This window comes from Pipistrellus kuhlii, unplaced genomic scaffold (assembly GCF_014108245.1).
Source record: "Pipistrellus kuhlii isolate mPipKuh1 unplaced genomic scaffold, mPipKuh1.p scaffold_m20_p_1, whole genome shotgun sequence".
Classification (NCBI taxonomy): domain Eukaryota; kingdom Metazoa; phylum Chordata; class Mammalia; order Chiroptera; family Vespertilionidae; genus Pipistrellus; species Pipistrellus kuhlii.
Genome location: NW_023425404.1, coordinates 135147690 through 135175246, shown reverse-complemented (window position 1 = coordinate 135175246; position 27557 = coordinate 135147690). Strand labels below are relative to the sequence as shown.

At 36.5% G+C, this 27557-nt stretch overlaps 1 protein-coding gene and 1 non-coding gene across 2 annotated transcripts in view; both read left to right on the top strand.

The window, feature by feature from the left end:
• Positions 1–2944: 2944 nt before the first annotated feature.
• BANK1 (B cell scaffold protein with ankyrin repeats 1) overlaps positions 2945–27557 on the top strand; it is a 302385-nt gene continuing 277772 nt past the window's right edge. The window contains exon 1 of the mRNA XM_036410473.2: positions 2945–3124. Within this exon, the coding sequence (XP_036266366.1) occupies positions 3052–3124 (73 nt within the window). The 5' untranslated portion in view covers positions 2945–3051. The remainder of the gene's footprint in view (positions 3125–27557) is intronic.
• Positions 18017–18216, top strand: LOC118709668. The gene has a single exon (XR_004985084.1). It is a non-coding gene; the product is annotated as a U2 spliceosomal RNA (small nuclear RNA).

Below are 27557 nucleotides of genomic sequence, written 5' to 3'. Positions count from 1 at the left end.
CACACACACACATCAACTGGTGGTTGCTTCTCTCATGGGGGATCATACCCTTAACTGGGAATTGAACCCACAATCCTTCAGTGCCCATTCCCAGCCTCTAACCTCTGGGAACGCCTTCCAGGATGAGAAATGCTACCTTCTATCCATCCTGTAGAAGAGTGAAGCCAACAGGTTCAGATAATGAGAGACCTGTGGTGAAATAGGTATGGAGGAAAACATTGTTACATGTCAGGTAGGGAGTGGGGCTGAAATCTTAATCAAATCAATAATTATAGGATAATAATATAAACCAATTACCAGAGTTCCCCAAAAAAGTCAAAACAGCCAAAAAGAGAGATGGAAATTTTGCATTATCTTTGCATTCAAACATTTTATAGTATCAGTTGTTAAAACTCAGATTTACTGAACAAACTCCCTGTCACTTGTTAGCACAAGAGGAGGTGATGTCAGCTGCAGTATCAGCAGAAAAACTTGGTTAATTTGACAAGTCACCCTCAATCTAATAGGAAAGAGAAGACTCAGCATTTCTATTCAATCACCAGAGAACAGAAGCAAGTACATAATGCAAACAGCCCTGCAGGATGGAATATCAAAAAGCTACTACAACTACCAATTAACAGTGAGCTATTGCTCCACAGAGACTTAGAAAATTAATGCTAAAGGGAATTGAATATTCTCTTCCATATGTTTATTTAGAAGAATGTAAAAACATTCTTATTAGGGAATTTTCCCAACACTCGATTTATCACTGGAAAGTTTATGTGTTAGTTTCCTGTTGTTGCTGTAATAAATTACCACAACTTTAGTGATGTAAAACAACACAAATTTATTTTCTTACACTTCTAGAAGTGAGAAGATAAAAATCAGTCTCACTCGGCTAAAAGTCAACGTTTCCGCAGGGCTGGCTCTTTCAGGAATCTATTTCCTCGCCTCTTCAGCTTCTAGAAGCCTCCTTGGATTGTAGCCCTTTCTCAACATCCAAAGCGCATTACTCCATGATCTCTGCTTCCTCAGCACCTCTCTTCTCCACTTTCCTGATCCATTTTATAAGTACCCTGGTGATTACATTGGCCAACTTGGTTAATCTAAAATAATCTTCCCATTTCAACATCCTTAATTCCAGCTTCCGTGTAATGTAAGGTATTTTCACAGTTTATGAGGATTATGATGTGAATATATTGACAAGGCCCATTTCATAGATTAATATTTTAAAAAATCAGTTAAATGTGAGAAAGGGTAAGAAAATGAAGAAAGCTCCCCCCCCCCCCCGTCCGCCCCCTAACAATCATAAAATAATATTGCTAGGAATTCCCTTCAAACCTTTCCAGTATTTGGTCTAATTTTGACCTAGCAAATAAAAAGCATAATAACTGTGAGAATAATATAATTCAATATCTAAAGATCTGGACATGTCTTCAAACAGACTGTCCAACCTATAAGAGAAGGTGGGGGGTGAGGAGGTAAGATATCAACCAAAGGACTTGTATGCATGCTATGAGCCTAACCAATGGACACAGACAGTAGGGTGGTTAGGGCATGTGCTAGTAGGTGAGAGTGGCTGGGGAGAGGTCACTAGGGGAAAAAAGTAATACTTTAAACAATAAATAATAATACTTTAAACAATAAATAATTTAATTTTTTTATTAAAAAAACTGGACATGTTTTTCAAGAGGAAAATTCTCCAACAATAAATAGCCAGGAAAAAGCAAAATATGATTTCACTTATATAATACATTGATCCTTTAGGAAAGAACAGAATCTAAAAGCAGAAATAAAACCAAAAGCATTAGCAAAATAATCCCCTATGCATAGGTCCCAAGGAATCAATTATGGCAACAAAGCAACAGTGAGTGACCTTGGCCATCCATTTCCTAAAACATAGACTCACCATGGGGCTCTTATAATCTCCACAAAGTGGGAAATAATATTGAGGTCATCAACATGGTGCTAGAAAAAAAAATGCAAGAATTTGATAAGTTGAGAAACAGGAAACTAACTGTGGCTAGCATTTTTTATAACACTTCTATAACACAAGTAAAATCAAAAACATGAAATTACAGGTTGCTGGTGGCCTTCTGCCTGAAAAGTATCTTTGAGTAAGAATTACGTACTAAGTGCCTCCTCCCTAAGAACAAGAATCAAGAAATAACTCAGAATTTCAGGCAGTATCATTTCCTTAAGGGAAAAAGCAGGGGTAAAATAAAGTCAACTGTGACTAAAGATGAAGTTGACACTGAGAAACAAAACCAAAATGAGTGAACAAATTGTAAAAATACCTTTTCATAAGTGCATGGGAAAATTTACAACACATGTAAGACTTAAGTCACCACATCTGTGTGTGTGTGTGTGTGTGTGTGTCATCTTCACACATTTTCCTTTCTTTGTGAAAACAATGTCTACATATCCTCAGCCAAATAGCATGGACATTGTAATGAATTATGAATTCAGCTTATGCTTATTTTAAAAAATATGAATGTTCATTTCTATGAGAGTACTGCTCTATGGGAAAGTGGGTACCCCCAAAAAAGCAATTTTTATATGTGTTTAGATATAAAATTGCCTGTGGTGTCTATGAAATCTTTAGCAAAGACTTTATGCGACCTTGAAAGGAACAAAGGGTTGTTAAGAGGACAGGCTATGGAGCCCGTTTTCCAGCACATACCTACTTCTGCTATCCCTAGTTATGATGGGAGACCTAGGATGGGACAAGAAGAGCTGCAGTAACAGGTATCCCAGCTTTAGAGATCTCCTGGGTGAAAAGGTGAGAAGAAAAGAGGACCTGAGGGTGTCAGAAACTCAAGTAGCCTGAGAGGACACAGAGCAAGCCCCTGAGCAGTTTCACTTCCTTAGGGCGCCCTGCAAAGCCGAGCCCAGCCCGACCCTGACGCCTGAGTCCCCTGCTGTGTAAGGGAGACCTGGGCCCCGCTGGCTGCGGAGGGCGCGGCTGCGGAGGGAAGAGGCCGGAGAGCATCAGCCCGCGGAGGACCTGCGGTCCCCCGACCCAGGAGCTGGGAGGCGGCCGTCTGCAGGCGCCTGGGCTCCAGCGTCACGATGCTGCCTGCGGCGCCCCGCAGGGCGAGCGGGAGCCGCAGGGAGCAGCCGCCCAGCGGCCCAGCGCCCCCAGGTGGGTGGGCACGGCCGGGGGCAGCGGAGGGGGAGGCGGCCCGCGGGCACCGGGCTGGGCGCCGGGCTCGATGGCTGAGACAGAGGGCCATCTGGTCCACATGGGGACCCAGAGCTGCCCACTTCTCCCAGCGCTGCCTGCCAGTCCCTCTGGCAGCCCAGCTCTTTGCAGGGAGGTGGGGCGGGGGGGTGGGAAGGGAAATGTGGGCGCAACCAGGTGGGAGTGCAATCTGTGTTCTGGCCAGGTTCCCACCACCTGTGTCTCCAACTTGCAAGTGGCTGGAACTTTCCAGAGCATCAGGACACAGTCCTCTAGTTTCTAAAATCACCTTGGGACGTGTTTTTCAAGATCTGCGAGTGTTTTAAAGATATGCTTGATCCTAAAAATTCTGTCCACATGTTACAACAAAACCTCCTAAAAGTTTGTGGCATCTTCTGTCAGTGGAGTCCCCCCCTCCCAGTTACCTGCCCCCTTTTCAGCTTTTCAAAATCCAACGCGGGAAATTGCTCAGGTGGACTGCAAACCCGCTTATCCGCTTATCCGGCTAATGCAGACCCACCTCGCTCCACAGATGTTGCTCACTTGTTAAAAGGAAGAAACGGTCAACGTGTTTGAATACTTAAATGGATTTACAGGTCAAACTGACTTTATGGCATGTGTGGTCAGTTCTTTTTGAAGTATTTCACATGCGTTTGTGAACTTTATAGTATTATAAAAAGTGTGCAGTTTGACTTTTTTTTTTTTTTTTAAAAAAAAGCTTTTACTTGGGTATTATGATTACTGGAGATGTTCACAGTGAGAAATGCAACAAGAAAATCTGAGCGAAATTCTATAATATGAATTTGCTGAATAGAATTTCTCATAGCTTACTAGCATTTTTCAGGTAATGTGGTTTTGGCTTCAGTCGCTTCTCTTGGCTAGTGCATGTTTTAATATATAAAGTCGAAGAGGCCGATTTTCAGTTAAAATGGGAAGTATATCTGTGACAATGGAAACTGACCAGAAGGGAGTTGGAGCCCATGATAGCTCAATATGTTAAATGTTAAACATTAAACCTTGGGAATGCTGAAAACGGTGGCTCTGATGGAGCCTTCACTACACTTGTGAGTAACCAGCCATGTGTTTTGAACCTAGAGCAGGTGAGCTGTTTTATAATTTCAGTTAACAACTTAGTTAAATGAAAGGGACTGCAATTGTTTTAAATTTCTATATTGAGCAGAGCAGCCAGAAAGTGACTTTCATTTTACTTGATACTCAAGTAATATCTTGAGGCTCTTGCTATTCTGGATAATGCTAGAGTGATGTCAACCCATCTCTCTCTCTCATTCTGATTATTCCTGTTCCTTCCACCCCCTTCCCATCTCATTTGGTCCTTCCTAATATGGTACTTATTATTTTCTTTATTTACCTCCTTATTTGACAAAATGACATTTTTTATATTGTCATTATTTTGATCAAATAAGGATGTATTAACCCAGGCCTGTTCCTAGATAGGACTGTCTCCCAAGAGAACTAGTTTGGATTAATCCTTTTATTAAGTGGGGATCTAATTTGTGTGACTGCTCTTTCTGCTTTGGGTATCTCCACAGCATGGCAGACTTTAACTTAGGGATCAGTGCAACGGCTTCATTTTAGAGAAGAGAAAATTGAGACGCAAGGAGTGATTTGCTCATTCTCCCATAATTAATCATTATTTGAAGATCATCCATACATCACTTCACCAACAATCTTCTATCCCCTGTAAGAGTTGTGTAGTAATACAAATGTAACTTGATAAATACAATCCAAAATGGTAAACATGGTTTTAGGCCTATGAAGATACTTTTAGCATTAGGTGTATGATGTACTTGTAGCGACATCTGTGTATGCTGCCACCAGAGTTATTTATGAATATTCAACTTGTCCCTTATTTCGGATACCCTGTACTAAAACAATGGAAAAATGACTCATAGTAGATAAAAATTTATTCCTTTTGTTCCTTTGCTTTATTCTAAAACTAGAGATTTTAAAATTTAATTTAAACTGCTACCTTCAATAAACAGTTTATTTATTAAAGCACAAATTATCCCCCACCCTATAGTTTGGAGAAATTATATATATATATATATATATATATATATATATATATATATATATATATATATATATATATATATGTATATATATATAAAATTGATTTTAGAGAGGAAGGGAGAGGGAGAGAGAAATAGAAACATCAATGATGAGAGAAAATCATTGATTTGCTGCCTCCTGCATGCCCTTGCTGGGTATTGAGCCCGCAGCCCAGGCATGTGCCCTTGGCTGGAATTGAACCTGGAACCCTTCAGTCCGCAGGTTGATGCTCTATCCATTGAGCCAAACCAGCTAGGGTTGTTTTTGTATTTATATTAAAATTCTTTGGTGTCTCTTATGAAGAGAGTGAAATATATCATTAGCTTACAAACAGAAAGCATCTCTCCTCTCTGTGCTCCATGCTTATATATAGCTTGTAAGGATCATGGTTGGTCTGGGTCCCTCTCCTATGACTTGAAGTCTTGAAGATTTGAAGCTTTTTACTCTGACTACATACTTCCAACATGGCCAACAACCTAGCTTTCTCCTTCTATAGAGACACTCTGGTTCTGATTCTTCTCTGGTGGCTGGTAAAACTGCTTTCTTCAGATCAGTTGGAGAGGTTCTGATAAGATTAATGTTGTAATTTTAAAAAGGTGCTGCTTCTTAGGGCATTTTCACTATAATATGAAATAATTCCATCATGCCGGGACCGGTTTGGCTCAGTGGATAGAGCGTGGGCCTGCGGACTGAAGGGTCCCAGGTTCGATTCCGGACAAGGGCATGTACATTGGTTGCGGGCACATCTCCAGTGGGGGGTGTGCAAGAGGCAGCTGGTCGATGTTTCTCTCTCATCGACGTTTCTAACTCTCTGTTGCTATCAATTCCTCTCTGTGTAAAATCAATAAGATATATTTAAAAAAAAAAATAATTCCATCATATCCAATTGTTTATTATTTTAGCCTGAACAGCAGCATATCTGGTGTAATACTTGGGGCAGCAAGTCCCAAGTCTTCGAGGAAAGTTTTTGCTGCATCTATCTGAACACGTGTTGCAGGTGCTCATGAACACGTAGGAAAGCCTCTGGACGCAGATTGCCTCACATCCGGTCTACCGTGTTTCCCCGAAAATAAGACATCCCCTGAAAATAAGACCTAGCGCAACTTTGGGAGAAAAAATTAATATAAGACACTGTCTTATTTTCGGGGAAACAGGGTAGCTTCATTGCTTATCCACTCTATGATCTTGTATAAATAACTAAATCATCATCTCAGTTTATCCATCTAAAAAGCAAAAGCAGGGAGAACAATAATTTTTATTTGAAAGAGTGGTCTGGAGAATTAAAAGAGAAACATGCATGTGAAGTGCTGTACAGGGAAGCGATAGCAAGTAGTGATTGTTTCATTCATATTAGCTATTATTTAAATTTGTAGGCCATTGGTCAATAGTGTCACATGTACATATAAAATACAGAGTTCTTATTGAGAAACTGATCATGTTGCCTTAGGGGGAAACTTCAATGAATGAAGTTATCAAGTTCTCACATAAAAAGAAAATGAGGGAGTGTGGTTTCCTGTAGAAAGACACTGCTTATCCTTGAGGAAATGTTGTGGTTAGTAGTACTGAAAAAAAAAAAAAAAAAAAAAAAAAAAGAATTCACAATGAGAAGAACTAAGGATAGGTTGATTAAAATGGTATCAGTCTAGGACAGATACAAGAAAGAATAAGATAGAAATTTAATAGGACAGAATGAGATCATATTTTATTTTCCCAACCATGGGACACCAGTTATGACCCAATTCAAATATGTGTGTGTGAAAAGCATTAAACAGAAAATTGTGAGATACCTCATCAGGTTATAAGAAGATGGATAATCTATTTTACCAAAATAATACTGCTGGGATTTAAAAAAAAATGGTAATGTGAAGTTAAGAATACTCCTGCCAAATATAAATCCAGATTTAAGAATTTGAACCTGATTATCTAAGTTACAGTTGCTATTTTATTATTTTATATATTCTGAAATATATAAAGTCAGCTATAAAATAAGAATAGGAAAAGCAAACATTCCAGAAACTAATTATTTAAAAATAAGTTGTTATATGGCCTTGTAATTAATTTTTGTTTTAAATATAAAGACTAGTATCTAAGTTTTAGAGCAGACATTGAATTAATCCATGTCATATGTTGTATGGAATTATACACCTCTGGTATTTATTTTTCACTCAGATAAAAGTAATGAGCTTTTTAGACATTTACCACTGGACCAAAATTTCTTTGTTGCTTTTAAGTGCTCAGCATTGAAATAATCCAGAAATAACACTTCCCTTTGTAATTATGAGAAGTAATTCATCATGCCTTGTGGTCTTTTATAAGATTTCCTTTGTATCCAGTTCATTAAAATAACTTATGTTTTGTTATACTAACTATGTGTCATATTTTCCTTTCTTTTCAGCTTCAGTGCCATTTTTCCATATTAGTAATTCCCATTGCTTTATGTTTTATGTACTCTATTTTATAAGACATGCTAAAAAAGTATAAGAAGAGTTCCTGACTTGGAACTCCACTTACTATTGATATATTCCTCATTATTATTATTTTGTTGTTGTTGTTCTGATCCATGCTAAAAACTGTCATTCTTTCCAAAACCGGTTTGGTTCAGTGGATAGAGCATTGGCCTGCGGACTGAAAGGTCCCTGGTTCTATTCCGATCAAGGGCATGTACCTTGGTTGCTGGCACATCCCCAGTAGGGATTGTGCAAGAGGCAACTGATAGATGATTCTCTCTCATCGATGTTTCTAACTCTTTATCCCTCTCTCTTTCTCTCTGTAAAAAAATCAATGAAATATATTAAAAAAACACACATGCCATTCTTAGATCAGGGTCAATATTCTCATTTCTTTTTGTTTCAATTCATCCATAACAGCATGTCTAACTTTAAGAAGAATAACAGTGTCAAAACCACTTGAAATTTTGGCCTTCTTTTAATAGCTACAATTTATTGTGTTCCTACTTTGAATTCATATGGATATCACATTATCTTGATAAATCAGAGCATCAGGAGATTAGCACCTACTTTGGACAAGATGTTATATTGTTCAGAATAATCATATGACAATATTGAATAATTCATTGTGTTCTTTCATTTCCTACAAAAACTTTCCTAAACTGTAAAAGCTGTAACTTTGAAGTCACTATGTTTCTTTTGGAGGGGTGGGGTGGGAGATGGAGGAACACCCACATCACAAAGATGTGGAGAAACATTCCATAGCAAAGTGGCATGAGTCTATAAAATCATGTCACTGTAAAATATTTCAAGTGACTGTATGAAAAATCCTTAAAGTATACACAGTTTCTACATTGGTCAATCACATTTTAGATAGACTTTATATATATATATATATATATATATATATATATATATATATATAAATATAATTTCAGCTGCACTTTTAGTACAATTAGTGAACTACAAGGTCACTATTGGAAAATTGAATGAGATAAAATTGAGGCAAAATTCTGTTTTGATTTTAATTAATGAGACAATTTCCTTAATTCTCTCATTGTTTTTCAATAAAAGTTTAGACCTTTCTTCTCTCCAGATACTTTTTTGTAGACCATAGGCTCTTCCCTTATCATGCCCTATCCATTGATACTCATGTAAAGTGGGTAGAACTGTGTATCACCCAGATTCTCAGAAACAGTCACTTGGGCCTAGCACAGGCACTTGATTCAAAGACAGGCAGACAACCAGTTGACTGATTAAAGGCCAAGAGTGGGTGTTGTCTGGTTTTTGCAAATTCTCTGGCCTCACCAAAGCCCTTCTTTTCTTTTAAATAAGAGATAGTGAAGCTTATCAGTGGGAGGTCAGTGTTCGATGATATCCAAAAGAGGATGACAGGCAGGATGCCAGATAGATAATAACTGAAGATGAGATTAAAGACTTGAGGAGGGATGAAAGACAAAGAGAATAGACTTAGTTTCTGACTTTCTACTTCTAGGCCAAATAAGGCCCAGCTGCACTGTTCTGATCTTGTCTGTCCATGACAAGTTGCCTGTGGGAATACAATTGTCTTCTTTATTGATTAAGGTATTACATAGGAGTCCTTATCCTCCCATTGCCTCCCTAATCCCTTGCTTTCCCACCTCCCAGCCCTGTTGTTTTTTTTCATGAGGGACTTTGAGTGAATTTCACTTTTGGAAGAAACAAAAGTTCAAGCTAAAGTGCCTTTATTTCTCAAATACTGCTACATCTGTTTCCATAAGCTTCTTTTAGAACAATGTTTTTGTAAAAATAATGTCCTTTATGCATCTTCCATTGAAAAGTAAACAATACGAGAGTTAATTCTATTTCTTTTGTTCACTGAAAATAGGGTGTCTTATGAGAAAGTCTAGTAGTCCCCCTTCTAGTTGTATTACTAAAATTTGAAGAAAGTCAATATAGTTATTTTTGTCTCTAAACTTGCACTCATAGGTTTATATTGTAAGATTTAAGCTCTGTTAAAAAGTTTAGATTTCTTAATTATGTGATTAACAAATGATGTTATAAAATGATAACAAGTGTCATTCATGTTTTGTTAATAGGATATTTTTACTTATCTGAAAAATTTATACCATTTTGTTTCTGTCATTTTTTAAAAAAAAGTATTTTATTGAGGCATACAAAGTAAAGAAATATTTATGACATTTACTTAATAAAAGTAGCATAATGTACTAGCTGTTATCTCAATCTCTCTGGCATATGAAGAAAAATAGCTTCACTGATAGGGAATTATAAAAACTTATACATGGTATCAGTATATTAATATCAGTCTGAAGTAATGATTATTGTACTTCAGAGACTGGTCTTTGATTAACATATTTTTAGTAAAATGGTAGAATGTGTAAGTATAGTGTCTTAATTAAGTAACAGATGATAGGCTAATAATGGGATTAATGATCACCTTGAAAAACAAGATCAGAATTCAATGTGCTCTTTCTGAAACAGAGAGATAGGCACAAATTAATGAAGTTCAAGTGTGATAAATGAGGTGTAATGATGTAAGTGAAGGAATAAGACTCAAAATGATAAATTTTTTCAAGATTTGACAAGTATTATGTATTCAGTGTTATAATGAGCAAGGGGGAGAGTTGCAGAAGAAGCTGGGGGAAATAAAACAAAACTAAATCACATAAATCTGTATTTTAAAAACCCCCAAAGCATATTGAGTTGCTATTGAAAAGTTTTAAAATAGAGGCAGACATGAATTAATTAGATTTTAGTTTTTAGAAGATCATATGAGCTGCTATTGGTACAATAAATTAGAAGAGGTCAGTTATGGAAGTTCTTGAATAATTAGGAGTTACCAACCAATAAACAGATTTACTAAGAACTATTACATGCCTTTTGTGATATAGCAAATATGGATTTTGAGAGAGAAAGAAATGTGAAGAATTTATTCTAGCTTTGTGACTTGGAAAAATGGGAGAATCAAGAACTTGTGATTTACTCCAATGGAAAAGATTGAAGTGGGAAGAGGAATAGTTAGGGCAGGAGAGGAAGAACATCCATATTTCAACTTGGGATATGTTATATTTGAGGTACCTAAGAAAGAGTCAAATAGTGATGTCAAACACACAATTTGACATTATGAGCTGGAGCTCAGAAAGGCAGCTCAAACTGGAAATGTAAAATTAGGAAACATATAGTACTTTAAACTGTACCACTTAATATATTTAAATTATATGTTAAAATATAACATTCTTTACCAGTAAATAAGATAACATAGGAAAGAGTTTAGAATAGAAAGAAAAGATGAACCAGGATAAAGACCTGTGGGAAACAAATACTTACATGTTGGTAGAAAAGGAGGTGGTGGCCCAATATGATTGAGTGAAGCTAAAAAGAAGGAAAATAAAAGTAAAATGGCAACACTTCATAAACAAAATGTTTTTTGGAAGGCAAGAGTGGTGAACTAGCCCAAATTCTTTGAGTAGTTCCATTACACTGAGGATTAAAATGTAGCTGGTTTATTTGGCAATGTGGGACTTACAGATGACCTGAAGGAGAGAAATAAGTAGCTTTAACAAAGGGGATGAGAGCCAAATTGGCATGAGTTAAAGGGTGGAGATAGGAGAAAATATGGTCACCATGTAGACTGCTTTTGAAAGCATGGCAGCCAGAGTGTAAAGATAGCAGTAGCTGGAGGAGATATGGCATCAAGGAAAGGGTCTTATTGTTATTTTTGTCTTAAGGTCAGTGCTACTATGGCAATTGTACTCAAAAGCTCATGCTATCACACAAGAGGGTTGGTTGTTTGTTTTTCCCTATGAAAATTTTTAGAGTTCATGCTCCACAAATTCCATTTGGAACATATTTTCTCACATGTTTAAGTATTCTGTGTCATTCCCCCCGCTTTACTCTTTCCTTCTTTTGTTCCATATTTCTGGAGTGCCTCCTAGTCCTTGTTTCCTTCCTTCTTTTTTGTCTTTTTTCTCCTTTTGCCTTCTTTCCCTCACACTTATTCTCCCTCTCAGCATGCATAGCTGTCGAAAAGAACGTATTTCTTTTTATGAAAACTTTGTCTCAATACTGAATAATTCCTTACCTTTACTTTCTAATGTTATCTAACTTGGAATCCATACTTCATTATTTTAATCACATCTTTGTATATGCATTTACTCCCATCCTGTCTCTATCTCTGTCATACCCACTTGGTAAACTCCAACCCTACATACGATAAGTCCCTGACCCTGAATGTTGCTTAATAAAAACATATTCAAGCAGGTTGATCACATTATAAGTTTTGACAATTCTTGTTATATATTAATTATTTCATATAGATTTCTGATAACAATGACAGTGAGCTAAAAATTGTATTCTCTGACAAGTTTGTAGAATGGATATTTTTCTGTGATGTTAGATTACTGAAAACTTATATACTCTCTATTGGCTGATGGGCAAAAAATAGCATGCTGTGCTACCCAACACTGTATCCATTTGATTTGTGGTTCATCAGCACTTGAAATATAGTTGGTTCAAATGGAAATGTGCCTCAAGTGTAAAGCATACACTGTTTGCAAAGACTTAGCATAAAAAAAAATAGAATATAAAATCTTACATAATTTGTTATTGGTTACATGTTAAAACATGTGGAATTTATTGGATTAAATAAAACATTAAAATTAATTGTATCATTTTTATTTGTTTTAATGTTGCTGTTAAAATTTTTAAATTGCATATGTGATTTGCATTATACACTAAGTGGCCAGATTATTATGATCTCTGGATGCATAATAATATGGCCACTCAGTGTATGTATATATATATATTAGAGGCCAGATGCATGAATTTGTGCATGGGTGGAGTCCAGCCAGCCTGGCCAAGGGGAAGGGATATGGGCAGTTGGCCAGCCTGCCTGCTTGTCGAACTCCTGGTCGAGGGGACAATTTTCACATTAGCCTTTTATTATATAGCATATACACTTAGTGGCCAGATTATTATGCGTTCAGAGATCATAATAATCTGGCCATTCAGTGTATATCTAGGGTAATACTGCTTTAAACTTTCAGAAAAAATTCCAGTGAAATCCATTAAAGATTTGATTTCACTCTCATGAACTATTGTTGAATATATATTACCAGATGATTTTCATAAATACTAAGATAATTCCTAATTCCTCCTGCAGTTTAGAGAGAACCCCTGTCCACTAATGTCCACTACAAAATGTACTTTCATAGTGACATTTCACTAAAAATATGAAATATTAATTAAAATTTGATTAGCATTTTTCTATCATTTATTCATATTGCTATTGTGCCTTTTTGTCTTAATAATTTGTAAGATTGCTTTACATACCAAAGATTTAAACTTTATCTTATACATCACAAACATTTTAAAAAATAATCCTTTGTTAAATGATTTGATTATGGCATTTGTTGCCTTGCATATATTTTAATGTTTCTTGATTTAATATTCTTAACTTTTCTTTCATAGTTCCTGTTCCTGTCTTGATTAAAGGCGTCTTACTAACCCCTACATGACCAATATAGGTTTTTACATTTTTTTCCTAACATTTAAATTTTTTATAGTGTGCCTGGGATGTATTTTTGTGAATAGCATGAGAATGAAATCCAACTGAAAATTTAAAAATAAGGGCAGTTAATTGGATATTAGTGTTTATTAAACAAACCATGCTCTTTCTGTTGAATAGATATACCATCATTGCCATAAAGCAAACTTTCATATATCCTGGAATTTACACTGTGAATTCTCTATTCACTCCTACATATATATTTATTTATTAAGTCAATATCTGCAAAGGAAAGTCCTCCCAAGAAACCTTCTTTACCACAGTTTTCTTGGCTATTAGTAGATATTTATTCTTTTATTCTTCTATTTGAGTTTTACATTATTTTGCCTACTTCTCTTGCTTTCCTGGAACAATTGGGATGTTGTATAACAAATTATTTAGAGGCATTTAGTAGAAAGCAATCTAGCAGTTTGAAGCAGAAAGAACTTTAATGTAGAGAATTAGTTGTTACATAATTTATGTGTCTTGGGAGCAACATCTAGGCTGGGCCACCAGGAAGAATTTTTCTGATTGGCCCCTGGGGGATTTTGGTTGTCACCATAAAGAATAGAGGAAATCAGGAAGGCACTGAACCAGCTGTTGGCACCTGGAACTTACTGGTGCCCAGATCACAAGGTTCTGATCAAGCCTCGACTTTATTTTTTGAAATGGCTGTATATATACAGCAGAAACAAAGGGGGGCAGGGTTGCCTATGCAGAGGGGTCTTTGGCAGTGTATAATTGGTTTAGGCACTGAGTGACGAGGTGGTAAGGTATCTGGCAACACAGGATTGGCTAACTGCCAGGGCGGAGTAACATTCCAAGGTGTAACATTCCAAGGCTGGGCTAGCTGTGGGGGAGGATCAGGAAGGGGAAGTTGCAAAGATGCTAAGCGGCAGGAAGCGGCAGGTTAATCTTATCTTGTGGCCAAACCCTCAGGGTACCACATAACTTCTGCTAGATGGAACTTAATTCCATTTCCTTAAGACAGAGTTGCTTGTCTCAACTCTGATGGCTCCCAACATCAAGATATTGGTTTCTATATTAAAAAGGTCTTTCCATGTAATATTTCATTACAGAATTGGTTCATTGAATCATTAATTGGAAAATGTGACCTCTGCATTGAAATTATGGGAAGAAAAAATATCTAATTTTCTATTAGTATTAAACTGTATGAGATGTTAAAACAAAACATGTAATGCTGTCTTAAAAGGAATTTAAGATAGATCTTTGGATCTATCTTACATAGGCCATTGCAATTAAAAATATATCAAGATCTATACATGTATTATAGACCAAACCAATTTCCTAATGACTTACCTGTTTTCTGATACATTTCTCTTCCAATTTAACATTGACCAATGTTATTTTAAAAGATATCTGAAACTCTAAGTTGTGTTTGCATTTGGGGATTGAGTATGTGTACTGATGTATTTATCTATTTGACTCAGATATGGAATATGTCACTTACTTGTTTTGTGACATTGAGCAGAGTACTTTTCTAAGATCTGATTTTTAAAATATCTGAAATGGGTAACATACTTATTTTATTTTATTTATTTTTTAAATATATTTTATTGATTTTTCACAGAGAGGAAGAGAGAGGGATAGAGAGTTAGAAACATCCCCTGCTAGGGATGCGCCCGAAACCAAGGTACATGCCCTTGACCAGAATTGAACCCAGGACCTTTCAGTCCCCAGGCCGATGCTCTATCCACTAAGCCAAACCGGTCCCGGCAACATACTTATTTTAGATGAACATAATAGTAATTAAATGTAATTCTGTGTGTAAAGTGCCTGGAGCATTCATAGCAGGTATTTAGCAAATAGTAAATATTATTACTTGTAGCCAGAACTAGCATTCAACTTATTTTTTTTTTTAATTAGAAGGAATATGTTTATATGGTTCATTCTCTAAACTTCTATATTTAGAAGTTTAACATACACATGAATCACAGGAATGAGAGCTTCATAAAAGTTCTTCCAGTCTTTTGTTTAATTTTTCTCATCACTATACTAAATACTATAATATCGCTACTTTACATTTCTTTGGGTATTCACTATAAATTGAGTGTGATGAAATCTGTGATCTGCTATGAAAGCAAATGACATGGAACTATATCTGAGAATTGTCTGTTAATAGTTAATGGGTAAAAAAAATATTTTCTTCATTTTGAGAATTTAATTCCATTAAGACATGTCTTTAAAAATAAAAAATGTGAGCCAAAACTGGTTTGGCTCAGTGGATAGAGCTTCTGTCTACAGACTGAAGGGTCCCAGGTTCAATTTCTGTCAAGGGCATGTACATTGGTTGCGGGCACATCCCCATTGGGGGGGGGGGGGTGTGCAGGAGGCAGCTGGTTGATGTTTCTCTCTCATCGATGTTTCTAGCTCTCTATCCATCTCCTTTCCTCTCTGTAAAAAAATCAATAAAATATATTTAAACAAATAATTAAAAAATAAAAAATGTGGTTAATTTTATTCCTTTGTTTTTGAAGGATACTTAGCCCACAATTATATATTACTAGAGGGCTGGTGCACAATAATTCATGCACTCAGTGGGGTCGCTCAGCTCGGCCTGCACCCTCTCACAGTCTGGGACCCCTTGGAGGATGTCCACCTGTCAGCTTATGCTGGCAGTCAGACATCCCTCTGGCAGCCCAGGAGCCCTCAGGGAGTGTCCAACTGTGTCTTAGGCTTGCTCCTCATCCTCCTGCCCCCGGGGAACAGGCCCAAGCCACAATTGGACATCCTTAGCACTGCCAAGGTGAGAGAGGCTCCCACCACTGCTGCTTCAGTTGCAACCTTCAGCCTGGCTAATGGCTGAGCAGAGCTCCCCTATAGGAGCACACTAACTATCAGGGGGCAGCTCCTGCATTGACCATCTGCCTCATGGTGGTCAGTGCACGTCATAGCGACTGGTCAAATGGTCAACTGTCTGCCTACTGGTGGTCAGTGCAGGTCATAGTGAGCAATTGAGAGGCCTTAGCATATTACACTTTGGTTGGACGGATGACCAGGTGACTGGACACTTAGCATATTAGGCTTTTATTAATTATGACTAGAGGCCCATTACAGGAAGATTTCTGCAAATAGGGCTTCCTGCTGCGGTCACCACCCTGCCTGCTTCCCTCCCTTCTCCACTGTCCCGCTGGTTTGCTTCTGGGCATCTTCACTCCCTTTTGCAGCTCTTGGATTCTTTCTACGTATCTTCAGTCTTTGCTCTGGCCTAGATATGCAAATTAACCGCCACCTTGGTTTGGTTAATTTACATACTCACCCTGATTGGCTGGTGGGCATGGCTTGTTGACATAGCAGAGGTAAGGTCAATTTGCATGTTTCTCTTTTGTTATGTAAGATTCCCCATGCCTGCCACAAACACCACCACTACCATCAACACACACACACACACACACACACACACAAAACTGCATCACAGTAATTTGACTTAGACTATATTAACTTTTGCTATATAGACATTTCTAATTACATCATAGAGATAAAAATAAGAGTTGATTTAGTTTTATAGGTAAATTTTAGTGATTTATTCAGAATTTTTTGTTATGTCTGAACAGTTGATTCCTTATAGAATATAGTTTATGTAGTATCTTACCTGGGTCTTTGAGAGTCAACAGGATAAGAGAAAGGTCCCCTTAAGTGAATTTCTAGTTCTGAGTAACCTAATTAGAAATAATTTGTGACTTTGGAATGAAAGAGACAGCTTTTCTATATATTTTTTTTTTTATTAGGGTCAGATTGCTGAGAAGTTAGCAATTAACACATATTTCATTTCTCCTTAGAAAAATATAGAAGGTTCATTAAAAATTATGTTTATATGTAATTTGTAAATAGTATATCATCCCTTAAAATAATTTTTTGACCTGCTGCATATAAAAATCTAGGCTTAGGTTCAGAGTTGGAAGCCTACCTGCATCACTTAGTAGTTAATTGTACGATTAGGTAACTCTGTTACAAGACCTCTCTGTACTTACCTCATTATGAAAAGATGAAAAATCACTTAGTAATACTTGCAGCACAGTAAGTGCCCAGTAATCGATAGTTACTATGGCTGTGTTGCTAAGTGAGTGAATGGCCATATGGGACTTTGTGAAGGGTGACGTGCTTTTCTTACCTGACGGCCAATACCTGGAAAACTTGAACCCAAACTTCCAGGGCTTTCGTCCTTTAGAACTGTGTCACCCGGACTGTATTCTGTAGGGTATATGTTCCTTGAAAAGAGTGCAATAAGTTTTGAATATGCATGTTAGAATTTTCCAATGGGTTGAGAAATTCTGCAATTAACAATGTATCTTTAATTCCCTTGAATCCATTGTTTTAAAAAAATATTTAACCATGGCATGTATTGTCATCACAACATTGGTTGAGAAACAGGCTCTTTTGCACAAAGTTGTCATCCCTGTTAAATGGAAAATATAGCTCTTGAGAGCACAGCTTTCAGCTATTTTTTGTAGGTGCTCTCCAGTCCCATGTGTAAAAGGTCTACATCTTTCACTGCTGACCACATTTTGAATGAATGAAAAGGAGGGAGGCTTATAATGGGAATAGAAACTGCAGGGTTATAGAGGAGGGAAAATGGCATTGGTATGATGTGAAGAACACACACAATTCCTTAATTATCTTAAAGATTAATCCAATCAGGTGGGAGCTTTGATTATGGGCTATGCTAGAGAAAATAAGAGGAAAGTCAGAAGGTGATTATCTGTTAGAGAAAGTAAAGTGTGTGGGTCAAATGAAACTAGGAAATTGAATAGGGAATTCTAATATATAATCGCTTCTCGGCCTTTTGGCTAAGATCAAGTGTAGTATCTAATATAAATAGCATCTGTGCATCTCAACTGAGCAGGTGTCTTTATAGGTATTTTCACATTAAATTATGTAAACCTGCTACTGTCAAAAATTATATAAGCTATGTAAGTGGCCTCACATTGTTTAAATATTGGCATTTCATTTATCAAAACATTCCAAAATTAAGAGCAACTTGACTGCATGGCCATAAACAGATTGCTTTCATTTCAAAAGTGTTTTTCAATGAAACACATGTTGGAAGCAAGCACATGGACTATTAATAGTCACCCAAATAAATTATTGCTGAAATATATTTCTACTTGAAACAACAGAAGCTGATATAACTGCAAATAATTTAGCCAGAGAATGGATTTTATATTTTGGAGATTGACTAATTTAACAGGTTATGTAGAAAACAAACTCAATATGACAATGACTTTTATTCGTCAGATAGACTGAATGCTCTTTAAAGGAACAGGATAACCTCAGACATCAGTCAGCAGAGATAAGCACATTAATAGATGCTTGGTGATAAATAGCACAAAGTATGACATTAGAAAATCCAATTAAGTTTATGAAAAGGATAAATAATGATGTATCTACTTCTGAATGCCACATTTCTGAATATCCTCAGAGTCCTCTATCTTCCCTTAGATAACCACTTTGGTTTTGGTATTTGTTTTTCAGCTGTTAGGTTTGCAAAAGGGCCTCCTTTCATTATGAAAAGAATCTTAAAAATTCATGGAACTTTTTACCCAAAGATAAGTTTAAGGCATTTTTAATGGTAAATTAACTTTTAATTTGATAACAAGTAATTTAGTTATTTTTACTAAGATTCTATAACTTTTTAATATTATATAATGGAATATTTAGCTAATTAAAATATCGTCTGGGGCAGAGAAAAAAAGTATGATTAGAGTCTAAAAACAAATGAAATTTAATATCCTCCATGTATGTCTAGAAGATTAAATTTTTAGTATTGTTTCTAAAACAATGCATGCACATAATTAAAGATATCTCAGAAACTTTTTTAAAAATAGAAAAAAACTGGTGTATGTATTCTAGTTTTTATTTTTCTACATTTACTTTAATAGCTTTTCTTGTTAAGCCTCGTAGGTTTAATATATTTAAATTTGTACATGCACTAATTTTTTTATTATTTAAAGTATTACATGTTTCCTTTTCCCCCCATTGTCCTCTCCCCAGCTGTTCCCACCCCCAGCACATGCCCTCACCCCCTACTGTGTGTCCATTGGTTATGGTCATATGCATGCATGCAAGTCCTTTGGTTGATCTCTTACCCTCCTCCTCCGCTGCCTTCCCTCTTAAATTGACAGTCTGTTCGATGCTTCTATGACTCTAGCTCTATTTTTGTTCATCAGTTTATGTTGTTCATTATAGTCTACAACCGAGTGAGATAATGTGATATTTATCTTTCTCCAAGTGGCATATTTCACTTAGCATAATGCTCTCGAGGTCCATCCATGCTGCTATGAATGGTAAGAATTCTTTCTTTTTTATAGCAGTGTAGTATTCCATTGTGTAGATATACCACTGTTTTTTAATCCACTCATCTGATAATGGGAATTTAGGCTGTTTCCAAATCTTAGCTATTGTAAATTGTGCTGCTATGAACATAGGGGTGCATATATCCTTTCTGATTGGTGTTTCTAGTTACTTGGGAAATATTCCTAGAAGGTATTAGTAAGTCAAATGGGAGTTCCATTTTTAATTTTTTAAGGAAAATCTACACTCTTCTCCTCCATGGCTGCACCAGTCTGCATTCCCACCAGCAGTGCAGGAGGGTTCCTTTTTCTCTGAATCCTCACCAGCACTTGTCTTTTGCTGATTTGTTGATGATAGCCATTTTGACAGGTGCGAGATGGTATCTCCTTGTTGTTTTGATTTGCATCTCTCAGATGATTAGTGACTTTGAGCATGTTTTCATGTGTCTCTTGGATTTTTGTATGTGCTCTTTCAAAAAGCTTCTATTTAGGTCCTTTGCTTATTTTTTCTTATTGGATTGTGTGTCTTCCTTTTGTTAAGTTGTAAATTTTGGTAAATATCAAAGATAACATTGGTAAATATGTTCTCCCATGCAGTGAGCTTTCTTGTTGTTTTGTTGATGGTTTCTTTTGCTGAGCAGAGGCTTTTTATTTTGGTGTAGTCACACTTGTTTATTTTCTCCTAATTTTCCATTGTCCAGGGAGCTGCATTGGTAAAGATATTGGTATTATGATGCCTATGAATTTTTCTAAGATTTTTATTGTTTCCCATCTTATGTTTATGTCCTTTATCCATTTTGACTTTATTTTGTGTGTGGTGTAAGCTGGTGGTCCAGTTTCTGTACGTGCACTTTAAAATTACATTAGTAGGGCCATTTGGTGACTTCTCATTCATAAATATTTCAGTTTTGCTCTCTTCTCATATATTCTACAATGTTTAGAGACAAAAGAAAATAATAAAAGAAAAATCCACAGCAATTTTTTGGATAAAAGAATTGATCATCTTCCATGCAAGATTATTATTCATTAATATAAAGACTGAATAAATTTTCAAATTTTAAAAATTTATTTTTCAATTATAATGAACATACACTATTTTGTTAGTTTCAGATGTACTACATAGTGTTTAGATATTTATATACCTCACAAAGTTATCACCCCAACAAAGCTAATATCTATCTGGCACCACATATAGTTATTATAATATGAATGCCTATATTCTCTGGGCTATACATTATAATCCATGACTCAATTTATAATTAATATTTTCTTAACCCCTTTAACCATTTTTGCCCACCTCTTGACCCTTTTCCCATCTGGTGACCATCAATTTGTTCTTTTCATCTATGAGTTTATTTCTGTTTTGTTTTGTTTTTCACTTATTTTCTTTTTAGATTCTACATATAAGTTAAATCATGTGGTATTTAATACTGAATAGTTTTTAATAACATAGAAAATACTTTTTTGGTTGAATTGGATTTGAAATGAAATAAGCATAGGATCAACTCATGGCTCTGTAACTAATGGACCTTCACCTTTTGCAAGCCAGGCAACCTCTCTGATGCTCAGAAGGCATTATGTATGTTGATGATGACATTAATTATTAAAGGGAATGATTGACTCATAGTAATTCAATTTATATACCTTGTGTTCAAAGAAAAACACTGCAGAAATTAAAATTGCTTTCTCTAGGCATTTGGGATTGAGGGTATTTATCAAGAAAAAGTGAGTTAATGACTCTCTAGTTTTATGCAGGATTAATTATCTGCCCTTCCTTCATTCATTCTTCAATCACTTATTCCTGATTGCATGTGCTGGGTTCCAGGGATACACAAAGAATGGCTCCAGCCCTCAGGGACTGTATTTAAGTGAAATATAGATAGGAACATCTGAATGCCTTTATTTCTTTTTATATTCACACTAATTCAAATCAGTGACTCAAGAATCCTCAGCCTGCAGAAATATGAATAATTCAGTCATTGAAACTAGTTAACAGGGACTAGCAGCAGATAGGAGTGTTTTCTCTGAGTACTGGGGGTGACTCCTGATGCGTAACTGCTGTTCCAGAAAGTCATACTCATTTCGGAACGTAGTCATGAGTACCATCCCCTGGGACAGTGTTTTGCAAATTTTAGTTATTCTCATAAGACCTTCCTCAATTTTTGGCTCTACCACCTATCCTCTTGTATAAGAAACATTTTTCTTTAGAGTAACTTTTTTTTTTTGGCTTAAATATAATACATTTAAAAGAACATTTATACCACTACCATCAGTAAAAAATCATTATCACTTGCATAAACAGTAGGTGAGCATTGAAATGAAATAGTATTGAGATACTTATAGCTAAGGACAGGCTCTGGGACACGCTCTCCATATTCTATCTCATTTCAATCTCACAACAACTGATCTCACATGTGGTGTTATCCAGGTGTTACATGTGCGGAATTCAGGCTCAGAGAGGGTAATTATCTGCTTGAATCTGGAATCTATGAGCTTGGCCTTTTAACCACTCTGTAACTCTGAAATGAGTTCATTTCAATTTCACACAGATGCATATATACTTCTATCGATATATCAGAACGGCATTCCTCCCATGTGAACATTTCCTTTTTTTAAAATCAATAGAGCAGCCATGCATAAAATCATTTTAATAGAAAAATGTGCAACATAAAAGATGACATAGTTACCCATCAACAGATCAACTTAGAAACATTTTTTCCCAAGGGATAGATTAGACAACCACAGTTTCCAGCTAATAATCATAAAAATTTAGAATGTTTTGCTACTTTCAAAGACCTTGGAGGTGAATGTAATAACAGGAAGTGAAATATCAGCAATAAAATGCTAGGGGGAAAAATGCCTTTAATGAAGGCTATGAGGATATTTAAAATTGTGAAAGTGTAATAGAGATGTGATTAAAATATATTGTAAAATGCTTGCAATGAAGAATACAAGGCTAATCATTTGTAGCTTCCTAATGCTTTGCATCTTCAAAAGAATTTTCAACCCCCTACTAATGGACTTTTAAAAAATGCTCCTAATGTGTCACTTGCTTTGACTCAATGAGAAATATAAACCATGGTCATTTTAGCAATTTAGTCAGGGTTGTCCTACCTACAAACACTGTGTTAGGAGAAGCCGAGCATATATTGGACATGATCTGTTTTACTTCAGAAGCATTTAGGAAAGGAAGAGAAGGAACTGGAGTTGAAAGCAGTGTTCAGGCACTGTGGTGGACAGAATAATGGCTCCCCAAGGGTGTCTACATCCTAATCCCCAAACTTGTGAATATGGAATTAAGATTGCAATCAGTTTACTTGGAGATGGGGAGAGTATCATGGATTATGCAAGTGAGTGAAAGAGGGAAGCAGGAGAGGCAGAACCAGAACTGTGGCAACATGAGGAGGACTCAGCCCAATGTTGCTGGCTTGAAAATGGAGGTGTGGGGCCAAGAGCAGTGGATGGCTTCTAGAAGCTGGGCAAGGCATGTGGATGATTATTCTCGAAGGTCTCCAGAAGGAACATATCCTCAGCCTGGCCTGTGCCCTTTCACTGTCTGGGACCCCTTAGGGGATGTCCACCTGCCAGCTTAGGCCTGCTCCCCAGGGGAATAGGCCTAAGATGGCAGGCAGACATCTCTCTGGCTGCCCAGGAGACCTTGGGGATGTCCAACTGATAGCTGAGGCCTGTTCCCTAGGAGAATGGACATAAACTGCAGTTGGACATCCTTTGTGCTGCCAAGGAGATGGGAGAAGCTCCCTCCACCACCACTGTACTTGCAGCCATTGGCCTGGTTTGGGGCTGAGCTGAAGTCCCCCTATAGAAGCCCATTGACCACCAGGGGAAGCTCCTGTGTTTAGTGTCTGCCCCCTGGTGGTCAGTGTGCACCAAAGTGACTGGTCATTTCCGGTCATTCCATCCTTAGGGTCAATTTGAATATTACTGTTTTATTATGTTGGATTATTTAGTAAACATATAAAAATATATAAATAGGGAATTGACATTGACATATTTTATTAAAATACTATAGAAGATTATGGTAAATCATCCTGCCTGTTGAATTTCAAAATGCTGATCTGAAAATCCAAGTGAAGAGTGATAACTATAAAATGTTAGTGAAAATCAGGACCATAGAAGGATAGAGATTATTATCTGTTAAATACAATATGACTGTCTGGAAATAAGAATTTCCAGTGAATTAACTGTATCAATGATCTCAACCTGTTAAATATCTGTTGCTGATTTTCAACTTTGTTTACAATTTTAAACTATGTTAAGATATATTAATTGCTGCCCTGGCTGGTTTGCTCAGTGGTTAGAGCATTGGCCCAAGGACCAAAGGGCCAAGGTTCAATTCTCAGACAAGGGCACATTCCTAGCCCTGGTCAGGGTGCATGTAGGAGGCAACCAATCAATACATCTCTCTCATGTCAATGTTTCTCTCTCCCTCCCTCTGTCTCTCTGACTCTTTCCCTTTATCTCCTCCACTCTGTGAAAATCAATGGAAAATATATCCTTGGGTGAGAATTAAAAATAGAAAAGATATCTAGTTATTTCTCAAATGCAAGTGGTAAATAATAGCATCATGTTTTTTCAAGCTCAGGAAAAATATACAGGAAAATTCAATATTTTGTTAGCTATTTCTCTACACTATTTTATTTCATAAAATTTGTTTTTTATTGTTGAAAGTATTACAGATGTTCCCCCTTTCCTCCTATTGACCCCTTCTGGCTTGCACCTGCCTCCCAACCCAGGCCTTCACCATAGTATTTGCCTGTGTCCATGGGTTATGCATCCTATCTAATAAAGAGGTAATATGCAAATTGACCATCACTCTGACACACAAGATGGTCACCCATTTGGTTAAAGATGGCTGCCCCCAGGTGGACATAAGAAGGCCACCATAAGATGGCTGGCAAGGGAGGGCAGTTGGGGGAAACCAGGCCTGCAGGGGAGGGCAGTTGATGGAGACCAGGCCTGCAGGGGAGGGTAGTTACGGAACCGAGCCAGCAGGGGAGCAGTTAGACATCTATCAGGATGGCAGGGGAGTGGTTAGGAGGTAATCAGGCTGGCAGGCAGAAGCAGTTAGGGGCAATCAGGAAGGCTGGCAGGTGAGCAGTTGGGAGCTAGTAGTCCTGGATTGTGAGAGGGTCCCAGTTGGAGAGGGTGCAGGCTGGGCTGATGAACATACCTCTCCCCCCACCCACCGCCCCCGCATGAATTTCATGCACTGGGCTTCTAGTATGCATTTAAATTATTTGATAAATCTCTTCCTACCTACCCACACACTCTTTACCTTTTCTCTGAGATTCAATAGTCTGATTTATGCTTCTCTGTTTATGGATCTAATATTTTGTCCATCAGTTTATTTTGTTGTTTAGATTTGACATATAAGTGAGATCATGTGATACTTGTCTTTTTCTGACTGGCTTATTTCTTTTAGTCTAATACACTCCAGGTCTATTCATGCTATTGCCAATGGTAATAGTTCCTTCTTTTTTTACTGCTATATAGTATTCCATGGTACAAATGGGCCACAGATTTTTTTATCCACTCATCTATTGATGGACTCTTGAACTGCTTCCAGATCTTAGCTATTAAAAATTGTGCTGCTATGAGCATAGAGGTGCCTATATTCTTTCTGACTGGTGTTTCAGGATTCTTATGATATATTCCTAGAAATGGGATCATTGGGTCAAATGGAAGCTCCATATTTAATTTTTTGAAGAAACTCCATATAGTTTTCCATAATGACTGAACCAGTCTGCATTCCCACCAGCCATGTACTAGGGTTGCTTTTTCTCCACATCCTCACCAGCACTTATCATTTTTTGATTTGTTGACGGTGGTCATTCTCTCAGGTGTGAGGTGGTACCTCGCTGATAATTAGGGACTTTGAGCATTTTTTCATATGTCTATTGGCCATCTGTATGTTCACTTTGGAGAAGTGCCTATTCAGGTCCTTTGCCCATTTTCGAATTGGATTGTTTGTCTTCCTTTTGTTATATATATTTTAAAAATTAATCTTTTATCACATGTATCATTGCCAAATATGTTATCCCATACATTGGCCAAAACTAAAAATCATTTCTTCTAAGAACAGAAACAAGGAAGGGATATGTATTTTCACTGCTCTTATACAAATAGTACTTTAAGTCTCAGCCACAGCAATCAGACAAGAAGTAAATATAAATGGCATCCAAAATGGAAAGGAGGAAATAAAACTCTCATTATTCACAGATGACATGATATTATACATAGAAAATTCTAAAGACTGCCAAAACAACTATTAGGATTAATAAATGAATTTGGCAATGTAGCAGGATACAAAATTAACACCCAGAAACCAATATTTTTATATACCCATAGTAAATTATAAGAAGGATAAATTAAGGAAACAACCTCATTACCTATTGCAACAAAAAATAACTAAGGAAGTAAAAGATTTGTACTTAGAAAAACTCTCATTGAAAAAAAAGAGGAAAAATATAATAAAGTACCAAAGAAGAATATACTGTTTATTGATTGGTAGACTTAGCATCATTAAAATGTCCATGCTATCCAAAGAAATCTATAGATTCAATGCACTTCTTATTAAAATGCTAGCACTGTATTACACAGATCTAGAACTAGTACTCCAAAAATTTAAATGGAACCAAAACCAAACAAATAAACAAAACATAAGAATAAAAACAAAATGAATAGCCACAGTCATCTTGAGAAAGAAGCCAAAGTTGGAGGGATCACAATACCAAATATCAAACTATATTACAAAGCCACTATAGTCAAAACAGCCATACTGGCACAAGAGCAGGCATATAGATCAATGGAACAAAACAAACAACCCAGAAATCAACCCAAGCCATTGTGCTCAAATAACATTTGACAAGAGAGGTGAGAACATATAATGGAGTCAAGACAGTCTCTTCAATAAATGGTGTTGGGAAAATTGGATAGGTACATGCAAAAACATAAAACTAGACCAGTGGTTGGCAAACTCATTAGTCAATAGAGCCAAATATCAACAGTACAGCAACTGAAATTTTTTTTGAGAGCTAAATTTTTTAAACTTAAACTATATAGATAGGTACATTGTTATTAACTTAATTAGGGTACTCCTAAGCTGGTCTTTGCTAAAAACTCAAGGGACCAAAGAGCTGCATGTGGCTCGTGAGCCAAAATTTGACGACCATTGAACTAGACCACCAACTTATACTATCTCAAGAATAAACTCAAAATGGATAAAAGACTTAAATGTTTGTTGTGAAAGCATAAAAATCCTAGAAGAAACCATAGGCAGCAAAATCTCAGACATCTCTTGTAGCAATATGTTTGCCAATACATCTATTAGGGTAAGGGAAAAAAAAAAAGAAAAAATAAACAAATTGGACTATATCTACTGTTTTTAGATGTAACTTATCCTACATAATAAAAGGCTCATATGCAAATTGTTTCCTCAGGAGTTTGACCAGGAGTTCAACCTCTCATTATGATGTGTGTTGACCACAAAAGGGTGGTACAAAACATGGCGGGTGACCTGTGGCAGTGATGGGGGTGGGCCACTGAGGGAGCGAGGAAAGGAGGAGGTGCAGAGGGGAGGAAACATCCCCGATCCCCAGCCAGGCCTAGGGACCCTGTCTGTGCATGAATTTTGTGCACTGGGCCTCTAGTTAATAAATAAAATGGATTCAATAAATAAAATGGATTACTAAAATTAAGAATAAATGTAGCATTATTTTCATATATTCTTGACATAGCTTTATGTTTAAAAGTTTTATATGATGTACAGCTTAAATTTTTTATAGACTGCATCCTTATAGGTTTTAATAGGAGAGAAGAATATAGGAACATGTGTAATAATTATTTCTGATTCTTTGTATTCTAAAGTAATATTTCTTTGTCTTGAAGTTCACAATTTTATAAGAATTCATGCATAGGTATTATATTATACACTTCCAAATGTCAAGTTATTAATTAAAAAGGCCCCATTAGGAATTCTCTATGCTTTATTATTTCAG